Source organism: Chiloscyllium plagiosum, chromosome 19 (assembly GCF_004010195.1).
Source record: "Chiloscyllium plagiosum isolate BGI_BamShark_2017 chromosome 19, ASM401019v2, whole genome shotgun sequence".
NCBI lineage: Eukaryota > Metazoa > Chordata > Chondrichthyes > Orectolobiformes > Hemiscylliidae > Chiloscyllium > Chiloscyllium plagiosum.
This window is the reverse complement of record NC_057728.1, coordinates 51,486,443-51,501,699: the sequence shown is the minus strand read 5'-3', so window position 1 is coordinate 51,501,699 and position 15,257 is coordinate 51,486,443. Positions and strand designations below refer to the sequence as shown.

General features: G+C 45.4%; 1 protein-coding gene across 1 annotated transcript in view; it reads right to left on the bottom strand.

Annotated features, from left to right (window-relative positions):
• Positions 1-8,475, bottom strand: part of si:ch73-62b13.1 (Carbohydrate sulfotransferase 1-like) — a 28,320-nt gene extending 19,845 nt beyond the window's left edge. Inside the window, exons 1-2 of the mRNA XM_043708848.1 lie at positions 8,302-8,475; positions 3,462-3,641 (exon numbers count right to left, since the gene is read on the bottom strand). Of these exons, the coding sequence (XP_043564783.1) occupies positions 3,462-3,609 (148 nt within the window). The 5' untranslated portion in view covers positions 3,610-3,641; positions 8,302-8,475. The remainder of the gene's footprint in view (positions 1-3,461; positions 3,642-8,301) is intronic.
• Positions 8,476-15,257: the final 6,782 nt, after the last annotated feature.

The following is a 15,257-nucleotide window of genomic DNA, read 5'->3' as shown; positions in this document are numbered from 1 at the left end:
ATTTGAGGAAATTTGGCTATTGAGGGAGTGCAGCGTAGGTTCACGAGGTCAATTCCCGGAATGGCGGGACTATCTTACACTGAAAGATTGGAGCGACTGGGCTTGTACACGCTTGAGTTTAGAAGGCTGAGAGGGAATCTGATTGAGACGTAAAAGATTATTAAAGTATTGGACACTCTGGAGGCAGGAAGCATGCTTCCACTGATGGGTGAGTCCCGAACCAGAGGACACAGTTTAAAAATAAGGGTTATGCCACTTAGAACAGAGTTGAGGAGAAACTTCTTCACCCAGAGAGTGGTGAGTGTGTGGAATGCTCTGCCCCAGAAGGCTGTGGAGGCCAAGTCTCTGGATAATTTCAAGAAAGAGTTGGATAGAGCTCTTAAGGATAGTGGAATCAAGGGTTATGGGGATAAGGCAGGAACAGGATACTGATTGAGGATGATCAGCCATGATTGTAATGAATGGTGGTGCTGGCTCGAAGGGCAGAATGGCCTACTCCTGCACCTATTGTCTATTGTCTAATGTTGAGGTGACATGTTCCTTGGTCTGGTCTGAGCTCTTTCCAGGAGAGAAACTGAACTTACTTCTGAATTTAACTCTGGTATCTTTTGAACACAGTTGAAGAATGTGCTCAATCCTAGACTCTTTTAAACTGAAAGAAAAGGTGATCGCTTTATTTCTTTATATCATAAACACCTTTCAGTTGGACCTGAGGGCTCCGTGGTCACTTGCTTTCTGACAAATGCTGAATTTTATCACTATTCCTTCTGCAACCTTGATTTTGTTGTTAAAAGAAAACCCTTTACAGAAATAACGAACACACACCTGCCTCCATTTTGAAATTCAAATTCCATTAATGATATTAATACATATACGCCATTGCCTCCTCATAATTTAACATATTTCTTCAATTAACGGCAAGAAGCTTTAAATCTTCAAATGTGCTTTGGAATGGGGATTTCTATCTAATCACCACTCTTCACATCCACTTCCTATAATCCCTTTACTGGTTTGAGACCTTATTTAAATCCTCAATCAGCCCCTCTCCAGATGGTTATATTTTGCTAACTTCAGGGTTTCAAGTTTGAAAAATACAGCCTCACAGCTTGTGTGACATTTTATAAAAGCATGTACTCATTACTGGATATTGCATTACCCATAATTGGAGCTCGCCAAATTATCAGATAATTACCAAAGATTGCTAGAAAAAGCATTAATCGTTTTGTTGTAGTGGGAGTTGTAAAAGGGTTAATTAAATTGCTGCATTATTTTATCAACTGATATTTACTGAAATCTCAGATATAAAACATGACTGTAGATGTTGATGTTCAGCAGCATTGTCATCCCTGAATCCACTGTTGAGGTCATGGTGTTACCAGTGACCAGACTTTGAACTGGACCAGCCATATAAAAACAGTGGTTTCAACAGAAGTTGGGAGTTCTGAATTGAGTAACTCGTCTCCTGACACCCCAAAGCCTTTCCACATGTACAAAGCAGAAGACAGGAATGTGATTAACTAGTTTTCAATTAACTGGATGAGTGCAGCTTCAACAACATTCAAGAAGCTCAACACAATCCAGGACAATGCAGCCACTTGATTAGCAACACTCTATTCCTGATGAAGGGCTTTTGCCCGAAATGTCGATTTTCCTGCGCCTTGGATGCTGCCTGACCTGCTGTGCTTCTCCAGCACCACTCTGATCTAAACACTCTACCACTGTCAATATTCAATCCCTCAACCACTGACACACCGTTGCTGAAACGTGTACCATCTACAAGATACACTGCAGCAGCTAAGGTCCCTTCGACAGCACTTTCCTAACCCAAGACCAGGACTATTTGGAAGGACAAGGGCAGCAGATATATGGAAACACCACCATCTTAAAGTCCCCTTCTGGGCTACTCACCTCCTGACCTGGAACTATATCAATGATTTCTTCTTGTCACTGGGTTAAAATCCCAGAGCTCCCTCTCTATCCCCACAATGGGAGTCCCTACACCCCCAGCGCCTCAGTGACTCACAAAGGAGGCTCATCATCATCTTCTCCAGAATACCAGGGATGGGCAAATAGATGCTTGAGCTAGCCAGCAATGCCCATGTTCCAAGAACAAATAAAAAATATTTTCTCCAGTCCTTCTCTGGTTGTAAAGATAATTCAGAGCAATGACATTTTGTAAACAGAACATTGAACATGGCCTCAGGAGCTTTTGGGGAGGGATGAGGAGGAGGTGGAAAGTGAGGGATGGATTGAGTCCCAACTTTCCATAACCTTTTGTGCGATGATTCCTGTCATCCCTGTGAATTATCTTCCTCTAACCCTGCACTATAAGGCACAGTATTTCTCCATCTAACCCTGTTGAAACCTTTTACCATTTAACCCCTTGATGAGATAGCCACCAGTGATTCATCTAGGTACAAATATGCTGACTGTAGATCACAGAACACCTATAGTGTGGATGCAGGCCATTCAGCCCATTGAGTCCACACCAACCCTCGGATGAGCATCCCACTCAATCCTTGTAACCCTGCGTTTCCTAGTCAGCTAACCTGCATACCCTGAATAATTTGGCATTCCCAATCCAACTAACTAGCGCACCTTTGGACTGTGGGAGGAAACCAGACACACAGAGGAAACCCACACAGGCACAGGGAGAGTGTGCAAACTTCACACAGAGTCGCCGGAGGCTGAAATCGAACCCAGGTCCCTGGTGCTGTGAGCCACCCTTCCTTTAAAGGTTCACTATTGAATCTGCTTCCACTGCCCTTTCAGGCAGTCACTCCAACTCTTAACAACTCACTGTTAAAAATGTATATTTAGAAAGTAGCACTTTGAGCAAGTGACCACCATGATAGTAGAAGTCAACAAGTGTGGTCAGCAAGTTAATTTGCTCATATATTTGGTGAGGGACTAACTAACCCCAGGACCATTTTCCCTATGAGTGCCTTCACAGATTGCAAATATTTGTTGCCGTTGATCTGTGACTAACCTGATTATTTGGGTAAGATTTGTGACCTCCCTAACCTGTACTAAGTCTCAATTAGAAGTTACTGGCACAAGCCAGACAAGTGTACTCTACCCATTCCAGCACAGACATGACTGCATCCAAAAGGGTCAGCTCTGAGTTGGTTCATGAAGAGAAAGCTGAGTGCCAATCCCATTCATTGATATTACCACAGGCTTCCAATAGCTCCACTCCTGATTCTGCATTCCAATTTCCCATTTCCAATCCTTATTCACCACTCCCACACCCCATTCCTCAATACACATTCCCAATCCTCATTCCTCATTCCCATTTTTCATTCTCAATTCACCATCCCCATTCCCTATCCTTACTCCCCCTTCCTCATTCTCAATTCCCTTTCATAATGCCCTTTTCCCTGCCCCCAATTCCCCTTTTCTCATTCCTTCTTACTTATTCATAATTCTCCACTGTTCTGTTCCCCAATCTTACATATTACCTCTCCACTGGGAGTGGCAGTGTTTCCCAGGCTCCGTGCCAGGACAGCGGGAGTTGATGCTGGCAGTCAGGGATCGGATAGCTGTGTACTGAATCCCTAGGGAAGCACAGACCAGGAGAAGGATGGTTTTCCAAGAGCACTCCATCATTGCGATATTACATCACAGCCACAATCTTCTCACTGTCCAACAATAGGAGAGGAATTAGACACTTGATCAATGATCAGGTTAACCCTAAGTTTCCTTACAGAGAGACAGAGACTCCTTGAGAGATTAAATAGATCACATGTGAAATAGATCCCTGGACAACTATACCAACTTTTGACAATGAATGGATAATTATTATTTTAATTTCAAATTAATGAGATATAGCAGGGAAAATCTTAGCACAAACTTCATAGCTGAACTTGACTGAATGTTGTTTAAATGTACTGTTAACAAACTCAGTAACTACTGCACATTGTGAGACCAGATACATCGAAAAACAAGTACAGTTTAGAAACATACACAACAGATAGTTATTGATAAATAGGTTCGCGGTGGGATCTGCAGGCAGTAAGCGACATTGCCTGAGCAGGTAGGGTAGGGCTGAGAAAGGAAGGATTGGGAGAGACAGAGAGGGGTAAGGGTAAAGATGAAAGTGGAAAGGAGGCAAGGAGAGAGAAGAAATGGCTGAGTGGGGAAACAGAGAGAGGCAAGAACAGAGGAGGGAGAGGCTGAGTGATGGAGAAGGGCGGGGAGAGTGACTGAAGGGAGGGGCAAAGAGAGGGAGAAAGCTCGAGAGGGGGTTGCATAGGGAGGGAGGAGTGGCAGAGAGAAGTGGCTGATAGAGGGGAGGCCAAACAGCAAGGGATGTGTAGAGAGGGCGGAGGGGCTGAGAGCAGGATGCAGGGAGCAGAGAAAGGAGAGGGTCAGAATGAGAGGGAAGGTCTGAGAGAGGTTGAGAAATCAGGAGTCGGTGGAGAAGTTGTGCACTACAACAACAATTTGCATTTCCATAGCAGGTTCAATGCAGTTAAATGTCCCGATCGCCACATTATTATTCTATTTGTTTTTGGTAATGTGCATATCACTGGCAAGGTCTGTATTCATTGCCCCTCCTTTGCTGCCCTTGAGAAGGGCAGTGTGAATCTGAAATTAACTGAACATAAAGCAAGTCTATTACTACCTGCAACTAACTCAGAAACTGTTCTTGATCACAAACACCAGCCCTGTCTGTTCAATTCAAACCAGTTACCTATACATCCTGACAGCCACACAGACACCAGGATATCAGGGTCCCTGTGTGTCTGCAAAGTCTGACAGTCCCAGACATGTGTGCATGCACACTGACAGTCTGGAGACTTGTCTGAACATTCTCTGACAGCTCAGACACTGTTTGTAAGCACTCTGACAGCCCTAGACATGCACACACACACACTCTGTCAGCCCTAGACATGCACACACACACACTCTGTCAGCCCTAGACATGCACACACACACACTCTGTCAGCCCTAGACATGCACACACACACACTCTGTCAGCCCTAGACATGCACACACACACACTCTGTCAGCCCTAGACATGCACACACACACACTCTGTCAGCCCTAGATATATATATATATACATATACACACACACACACACTGACAGCCCTAGGCATGTATATCTAGACATACACACACACACAGACAGCCCTAGGCATGTATATATATATATACATATACACACACACACACACTGACAGCCCTAGGCATGTATATATACACGCACGCACACACACAGACAGCCCTAGGCATGTATATATATATATATACATATACACACACACACACACTGACAGCCCTAGGCATGTATATATACACGCACGCACACACACTGACAGCCCTAGGCATCTATATACACACACACACTCTGACAGCCCTAGGCATCTATATATACACACAAACTCTGGCAGCCCTAGGCATCTATATATACACAGAAACTCTGGCGGCCCTAGGCATCTATATATACACACACACTCTGACGGCCCTAGGCATCTATATATACACATATACTCTGACAGCCCTGTGCATGTATATAACACACACACAGACAGCACTAGGCGTGTGGATATACACACACTTGGACAAACCTGGGCACGTGTATATACAGACACTCTGACGGGCCTGGGTGAATGTATATATACACACACTCTTGACCAACGGCCTGGAGACTGGCAACGCGGAGACTGTGTACACACTTTAACAGTCGAAGAATTGTGTGCATACAAACTATTGGATGGGGATCTGTTGTACACATTATGACAGCCCGGGGTTTGTGTATATGCACACTGACAGCATGGAGACTGTGTATACACATTCTGACAGCGCAGGGTTTTGTGTATGTGCACACTGACAGCATGGAGACTGTGTATACACATTCTGACAGCGCAGGGTTTTGTGTATGTGCACACTGACAGCATGGAGACTGTGTATACACATTCTGACAGCGCAGGGTTTGTGTATGTGCACACTGACAGCATGGAGACTGTGTATACACATTCTGACAGCGCAGAGTTTGTGTATGTGCACACTGACAGCATAGAAACTGTGTATACACATTCTGACAGTGCAGGGTTTGTGTATATGCACACTGACAGCCTGGAGACTGTGTATACACATTCTGACAACCCAGGGTTTGTGTATATGCACACTGACAGCATGTAGACTGTGTATACACATTCTGATAGCGCAGGGTTTGTGTATGTGCACACTGACAGCATGGAGACTGTGTATACACATTCTGACAGCGCAGGGTTTGTGTATATGCACACTGACAGCATGGAGACGGTGTATACACATTCTGACAGCCTGGGGTTTGTGTATGTGCACACTGACAGCATGGAGACTGTGTATACACATTCTGACAGTGCAGGGTTTGTGTATGTGCACACTGACAGCATGGAGACTGTATATACACATTCTGACAGTGCAGGGTTTGTGTATGTGCACACTGACAGCCTGGAGACTGTGTATACACATTCTGACAGCCCAGGGTTTGTGTATATGCACACTGATAGCATGGAGACTGTATATACACATTCTGACAGCGCAGGGTTTGTGTATGTGCACACTGACAGCATGGAGACTGTGTATACACATTCTGACAGCGTAGGGTTTGTGTATGTGCACACTGACAGCATGGAGACTGTGTATACACATTCTGACAGCGCAGGGTTTGTGTATATGCACACTGACAGCATGGAGACGGTGTATACACATTCTGATAGCCTGGGGTTTGTGTATATGCACACTGACAGCATGGAGACTGTGTATACAAATTCTGACAGTGCAGCGTTTGTGTATATGCACGCTGACAGCATGGAGACTGTGTATACACATTCTGACAGCGCAGGGTTTGTGTATATGCACACTGACAGCATGGAGACTGTGTATACACATTCTGACAGCGCAGGGTTTGTGTATGTGCACACTGACAGCATGGACACTGTGTATACACATTCTGACAGCGCAGGGTTTGTGTATATGCACACTGACAGCATGGAGACTGTGTATACACATTCTGACAGCGCAGGGTTTGTGTATGTGCACACTGACAGCATGGACACTGTGTATACACATTCTGACAGCGCAGGGTTTGTGTAGGTGCACACTGACAGCATGGAGACTTGTATACACATTCTGACAGTGCAGGGTTTGTGTATGTGCACACTGACAGCATGGAGACTGTATATACACATTCTGACAGCGCAGGGTTTGTGTATATGCACACTGACAGCATGGAGACTGTGTATACACATTCTGACAGCGCAGGGCCTGTGTATGTGCACACTGACAGCATGGAGACTGTGTATACACATGCTGACAGCGCAGGATTTGTGTATATGCACACTGACAGCCTGGAGACTGTGTATACACATTCTGACAGCGCAGGGTTTGTGTATGCGCACACTGACAGCATGGAGACTGTGTATACACATTCTGACAGCCCAGGGTTTGTGTATGCGCACACTTATAGCATGGAGACTGTGTATACACATTCTGACAGCGCCGGGTTTGTGTATATGTGCACTGACAGCCTGGAGACTGTGTATACACATTCTGACAGCCCGGGGTTTGTGTATATGCACACGGACACCCTGGAGACTGTGTATACACATTCTGACAGCGCAGGGTTTGTGTATATCCGCACTGACAGCCTGGAGACTGTGCATACACGTTCTGACAGCCCGGGGTTTGTGTATATGCACACTGACAGCATGGAGACTGTGTATACACATTCTGACAGCCCGCGGTTTGTGCATATGCACACGGACACCCTGGAGACTGTGTATACACATTCTGACAGCGCAGGGTTTGTGTATATGCACACTGACAGCCTGGAGACTGTGTCTACACATTCTCACAGCGCAGGGTTTGTGTATATGCACACTGACAGCCTGGAGACCGGGACACTGCCCAATACATGTGCCCACTCTCTGAGAATATCTCTGCCCACCAGCCTTCCCCGCTCCGGTGTCAGTCAGTGCCGGACCCTGTGGCCGGGAGATGGGGAAGGGCCGACCGGTCGGGGGCGCTGAAGACCGGTTCCTGTCTCTGTGAGCAGAGGGGAGCGGCTGGGCGATGGAGATGAGGGTTCAAATCCCGGGCTGCGGGAACTGCTTCACTCTCCCCGCTCATTTACCAACAGGAAACAAATTCCCCGGGGGCTGGTTTATGCTGCCAGAGCCTCTGAAAAAGGAATAACTGAAAAGAGCGAGGAATGACTGAAAAATCCTCGGAGTTTTTTTTTGGAAGTGTGCGCAGGACCAAATACTTTAAGAACTTCAAGACACCCTCCCCTTCCCAAACACTCACCTCTCTCTCTGGATGAACACACTCCAGCAGGATCAGCCTCAGACTCCTTCCAAAGGATCCATTGCTCAGTCTGGGCTATATTCCTCTATATTGTTGGGATATAAGAGGCTTCCTGCAGCTATATTCCTCTATATTGTTGGGTTGCAAGAGGCTCCCTGTCTGGTAGCATCCCCTGCAGCCCTGAGCTGGGGCTGGACAGGATTTGAGGATTCACTTCTCCAGCTATCCCTCCCTCCCTCTCTCTCTCTCTCTCCCTGCCTCCTTCCCCAGTGCACACTCGCTGTTATCAGGCAGTCACTGGAGTCTCATTCACCGCTCTCTGCAGTTTTAACACATTGCTGTGCACAGGCAGGCTAACGGTAACTTTTGCAAGCCCTGGCTCTGAACGTACACTCTGCAAGGCACGGAAAGATCCCACAGCCGCATGAGTGTTGGGCGAAGGTTATCTGTCCCGAACAGATCTGGCTTCCTGACGTCCTGGCCCGGTATTTGTCCCAGCCAGCACACCTTGCATGTCATCAAAGCCTCTGGGATCCTGCTGTGCGCCAGTTCTTGGAATGGTTACAGCGCTCAAGGAGAACGTTCGGTCCATCCTCCCTGTGCCAAGTCTTACCCCTTAACCTGCTGCCAGTAACTCACTCGGTGCTGTAATCCTACACACGCTTCCTTTTTCATCCCGAGAACAATCCAATTCCCTTCTGACAGTGTCGATTGAACCTGCCTCCACAGGACCCTCGGACAACCCCTAACCTCTCCCTCAGGAAAACATTTTATTTTAAATTGTTGCAGGTCGCCATTTCGTTTCACAAAAAAAAATCCTGCAGATACTGGAATCGAAAGTAGACAGGCAGGAGGCTGGAAGAACACAGCAAGTCAGGCAGCATCAGGAGGGAAAGGAACACAGCAAGTCAGGCAGCATCAGGAGGTGGAGAAGTCAATGTGTCGGCTATAACGAAGAGGGGTGACACACCCGAAACATTGGCTTGCTGTGTCCCCCAGCCTCCTGATGCTGTCTGCCTTGCTGTGTCCCCCAGCCTCCCCCCAGCCTCCTGATGCTGTCTGCCTTGCTGTGTCCCCCAGCCTCCTGATGCTGTCTGCCTTGCTATGATCCCCCAGCCTCCTGATGCTGTCTGCCTTGCTGTGTCCCCCAGCCTCCTGATGCTGCCTGGCTTGCTGTGTTTTTCCAGCCTCCTGATGCTGCCTGCCTTGCTGTGTTCCCCCAGCCTCCTGATGCTGCCTGCCTTGCTGTGTTCCTTTCCCTCCTGATGCTGCTGACTTGCTGTGTTCTTCCAGCCTCCTGCCTGTCTACTTTTCATTCCTTTTGTCAATTATTTTAAACTTGCTCCATTTTGTTCTCAATCTTTTCATCAGTTGGGAGCAGTTTCTCCCTATCCACTATGTCCAGGCCCCTCGTGATTTTGAACCACTCCCTCAGCTTTCCCCAGAGGAAATACAACAGTCCCATCATCTCCAGGTCAGTCCTCATGACTAGAATTTCTCATCCCTGGAATCATTCTCTGAACTACTGAACCTGTTCACTTACCCCTGAGGGCCGTATCTAGTTTAGTTGGGCTTCTAACAGGAAATCCAGCAGATTCCAGGATTTCTGAATTGATTAGATTCAATTGAATTCAATTTCCCCATCAATGGGGATTCAAACTCTGGGATGTTAGCTGTAGCTACATGATCTGTCCAAAGCGCCTATATTGGTAGCTCACATCTCAAATGGGATTTGTTCCCTCCAGCAGCGATGCGGGACTCCACACTATATAAATGAATAGGGACTAATTCTCTCTGTCCTCAACCTGCTTCAGTCTTTCTCTTCTAAATGCATACGGCTTCATATAGTGAAGTGAACACTGTCTGTAAATTATAATGAGAAACTGTGGGGTAATGTTCAGAAAGAGTCAGGTGAAAAGAAATTGAAAGCGTCCTACCTGCAGCTGCTCCTTCAGTCGCAATAAACTGTGCAAACCTAGCAAGATCCAGCCTGCTCTTTAATACACTTGAAAATAACTCTGTTGCACAGCCTTATTAGGCATTACAAACCCCAACCATTGGCTGTCTCCCTCTCAAACACAAAATGCCTGATCACTTGAGCCTGAAAATACAGCTCTTCCTGTCAATCAGACAGTTACCATCCAAACTAGACTTCAGGAACCTCCCCAGGTATGTATTGCCGAAATGAATAATAATCTCTCCACTGCCACCCACTGACCCTGATCAGGATCCTACCTGCCAAAGACTCGAGCCTTTTGTTTGACTCCATATGAGTGAAAATAAATCAATAGTTTGCTCAGTTTTATTGTGCATGATCTGGTTCAGATGCCATCTATTGACTTTGCAAATATGATATTGGTAACAGTGCCTTCACCCTGTCTTGTAATAAGTCAGATCTTATTTGCACAGTTCTTTATAACATAAAAAGAATCTCTCTGAAGGTGAGCTGACAGCACTGGTAGAATAATGATCTGTCACTCGTCTGGGAAGGTCATTGAGCCCGGCAGTGGGAGTGAACCACAGGATAGAGTGGGCTGTGGCCGTACTTAAGCGGCAAAATCTGATCTCTAGGGAGGGTCTTCAGCAAGAGAACTGTCAACATGCATTCAAAACATATGGTATTGATGAGGTACAGGTCACATCTTCTCATTTGGAGAAGGAACAACATATCTGCTTCCCTCAGATACCAGTTTGGTGTGATCAATTCTGTCAGTTGTTGTTGAACAGAGACCTTGGAGTGCAGTTTCATAATTCCTTGAAAGTGGAGTTGCAGGTTGACAGGACAGTGAAGAAGGTGTTTGGTATACTTGCCTTTATTAAGCAGTGTACTGATATAAGAGTTGGGAGGTCATGTTGCGGCTCTACAGGACATTGGTTAGGCCACTTTTGGAATACTGTGTTCAATTCTGGTCTCCCTGCTATAGAAACCTGAAAGGATTCAGAAAAGATCTACAAGGATAATGCCAGGGTTGGAGGGTTTGAACTATAGGGAGAGGTTGAATAAGCTGGGACTGTTTTCCCTGTAGCATCAGAGGCTGAGAGGTGACCTTATAGAGGTTTATAAAATCATGAGGGGCCTGGATAGGGTAAATAGACAAAGTCGTTTTCCCAGGATAGGGGAATTCAAAGCTAGAGGACACAGGTTTAAGGTGAAAAGGGCAAGATTTAAAAGGTACCTAAGGGTCAACTTTTCACACAGAGGGTGGTACGTGTATGGAATGAGCTGCCAGAGGATGTGGTGGAGGCTGCTCCAATTACAACATTTAAAAGGCATTTGGATGGGTACACGAATAGGAAGGGTTTGGAGGGATATGAGCCAAATGCTGGCACATGGGACCAGATTAGTTAAGGATACCTGGTTGGCAAGGATGAGTTGGGCATGCTGTACAACTCTATGACTATACATGGTTACATTCAATCTGATGCCCGTACATCAAGTACAAAATGGCATGGATGACAGTGGTGTCATGGTAATGCACTGGCACCAATTCAGAGATCCAGTGTAATGTTCTGGGATCACTGGTTGGAATTCCAGCATGGCAGGTGATGGAATTTAAATGTAATTAATAAATGTGGAATACAAAACAATGGTCACCATGATACCATTGCAATTGTAACAACCCCATCAGTAATGTCCCTTAGGGAAGAAAACTCTGCTATTCTGGCTGATATTTGAGTCACATTCCTAATGAGGGGCTTATGCCCAAAACGTTGACTGCCCTGCTCCTCGGATGCTGCCTGACCTGCTGTGCTTTTCCAGCAACACATGTTTTAACTCTGACTCTCCAGCATCTGCAATCCTCTCTGTATTTGAGTCTGACTGGCCTAATGAAACATTCACTTCACAGTCCATGAAAGAAGAATAACAAACAAAAGGAACTGTCAAATTATACGTGTGTTAAGTATTTGGTGCAACCAGTTCATAAATCAATCATCTTTACTCAGTCATCTCTGCTGACAGTGTTTGGACCTGATGTTGACTATAGTGTTGCTTGAAAAGAAGATTGAGAGATGCCAGGAGAAGGGAGGGAGGATAAGTTAATGAGCTCCAGCAGGTGGCATCGTTTAGTGCCCTGAAATCGCAATTTTGGAGATCTGAAGTTTCAGGTGTAGCTGAACCAGAGTATACACATCATTGAGGCAGGTCTGGCAGCAACTGTGGACAGAGAAAACGCGTCGAGAAACTAAAGAAGATTCATTGAACTCAAAACATTAACTCTGTTCCTCTCTCCTGGAGAGTTTGACCTTGCGTTTTATTTCAGATTTCCACCATCCACAGTGTTGTATTTTTATCATTGAGAGGATCTTCATTTCAAGTTGGGTGAAGGATATACCCATGGCTGATAGATTCAACTGTCTATGCAAGGAGAAAGTTAAGTAATGACTGCTGAGAACCTTGCACAGCATTTGCTGAATTTCACTTGAAACATATGAGATGTGGAGGATATTACAGCTTTATAAATCTTTCTCTTTATTTATGACATCCTATAATACCTAAGGTGAATGCCATCGTTGGTGCTCCGTTCCAAGATGTTCAGTTATTTTATCAGGAACATGCTACTCCATCTAACCAGACAGAACAAGAACTGCTTGTACTAATATGGCACCATTAAACACCCAAAGCATTTCTCAAAGATGTGATTAGACAAGAAGTGTTCAAAGGGAGACTAACAGCTCAGTCAGAGTGATAGATGTTAAGTGTCTCAGTGGAGGTGAGAGAATCAAAGTGAGTTCAAAGGAGAGAGGGCAAGGGTGGTAAAATAGAAATAAGTAAGCTATTGTTACAGGAGCATATAATCATCAAATGGTTACAGCACTAAAGGAGGCCTTTCAGCCTACAGTATCTGTGCTAGCCCTCAGTAAGAGTAGCATGGCAGTTCCACTCCCCTGCAAATGCATTATTTTGAGATAATGATCCAATTCTCTGTCAAAAGCCTCAATTCAGGGGGTGGGAATCAGAACTACAGATCTGAGGATGGAGTAGCTAGTGAACAGCCAAATACAGCATTCAGAAAGTCTGTGAGGAGGGATAGACGGTTAATAGGGAAAAGTTACAGTCAGTGAGATGGGTTAAAATGTGTCTATTTTAATGCAAGAAGTATCAGGAATAAGGGTGAGGAACTTAGAGCATGGATCAGTACTTAGTACCATGATGTTATGGCCATTATGGAGACTTGGATATCACAGAGGCAGGAATGGCTGTTGGATGTTCTGGGGTATAGATGTTTCAAAAGGAATAGAGAGGGAGGGAAAAGAGGTGGGGGAGTGGCATTGCTAATCAGGGATAGTATCACAGCTACAGAAAGGGAGGTCGTTGAAGAGGGTTTGTCTACAGAGGGCAGTATAGGTCAAATGAAGAGGGTTTGTCTACAGAGGGCAGTATAGGTCAAAGTCAAAAACAGGAAAGGAGCAGTCACACTATTTGGAGTTTTCTACGGGCCCTCCTAATAGCAACAGAAACATGGAGGAGCAGATTGGGAGGCAGATTTTAAAAAGATGCAGAAGGAACAGGGTTGTTGTCATGGGTGACTTTAACTTCTCTATTATTGATTGGAATCTCCTCAGATCAAATAGTTGGATGGAGCAGTATTTGTCAGGTGTGTCTAGGAAGAATTCCTGACTCAATATGTAGATAGACTGACTAGAGGGGAGGCCAAATTGAATTTGATGATTAGCAATGAACCAGGCCGGGTCTCAGATCTCTTGGTGGGAGAGCATTTCAGTGATGGTAATCACAACTTCATGACTGTTACTATAGTCATGGAGAGGGATAGGAGCAGACAGCATGGGAAAGTATTTAATCGGAGGAGGGGGAATTACAATGCTGTCAGGCAGGAACTGAGGGGTGTAAATTGGGAACAGATGTTCTCAGGGAAGTGCACAACAGAAATGTGGAGGTTGTTTCAGGAGCACTTGCTGGTAGTGCTGGACAGGTTTGTCCTACTGAGGCAAGGGAGGGATGATAGGGTGAAGGAACCTTGGGTGACAAGAGATGTAGAACAAGTAGTCAAGAGGAAGAAGGAAGCTTACTTAAAGATGAGGAGGCAAGGATCAGACAGGGCTCTAGAGGGTTACAAGGTAACCAGGAAGGAACTGAAGAATGACCTCAGGAAAACCAGAAGGCAACATGAAAAACTTTAGTGAGTAGGATTAAGGAAAAATCTAAGGCATTCTACACTTATGTGAGGAACAAGAGAATAGCCACAATGAGGCTAGGGCCAATCCAGGATAGTGGAGGGAACTTGTGCCTGGAGTCGGAAGTCCTTAATGAATACCTTGCTTCAGTATTTACTACTGAGACGAACCTTGTCATTTGTGAGGACAATGTGAAACAGGCTGATATGCTTGAACAGTTTGATGTTAAGAAGGAGGATGTGCTGAAAATTAAAAAAAATAAGGATAGATAGTCCCCTGGACCAGATGGGATATACCCAAGGTTACTACGGGAATCGAGGGAAGAGATTGCCGCACCTTTGGCGATGATCTTTGCATCCTCACTGTCCACTGGAGTAGTGCCAGATGATTGGAGGGTGACAAATGTTATTTCCTTGTTCAAGAAAGGGAATAGGGATAATCCTGGGAATTACAGACCAGTCAGTCTTATGTATGTGGTGGGCAAATTATTAGAGAGGATTCTGAGAGACAGGATTAATGATTACTTGGAAAACTATAGTTTGATTAGAGATAGTCAGCATGGCTTTATGAGGGGCAGGTCATACCTCACAACCCTTATTGAATTCTTTGAGGATATGACAAAACACATTGATAAAGGTAGATCTGTGGATGTGGTGTATATGGATTTTAGCAAGGCATTTGATAAGGTTCCCCATGATAGGCTTATTCGGAAAGTAAAGAGGCATGGGATACAGGGAAATGTGGCTGCCTCAATACAGAATTGGCTGGCCCATAGAAGACAGAGGGTGGTAGTAGATGAATAGTATCTAGACTGGAGCTTG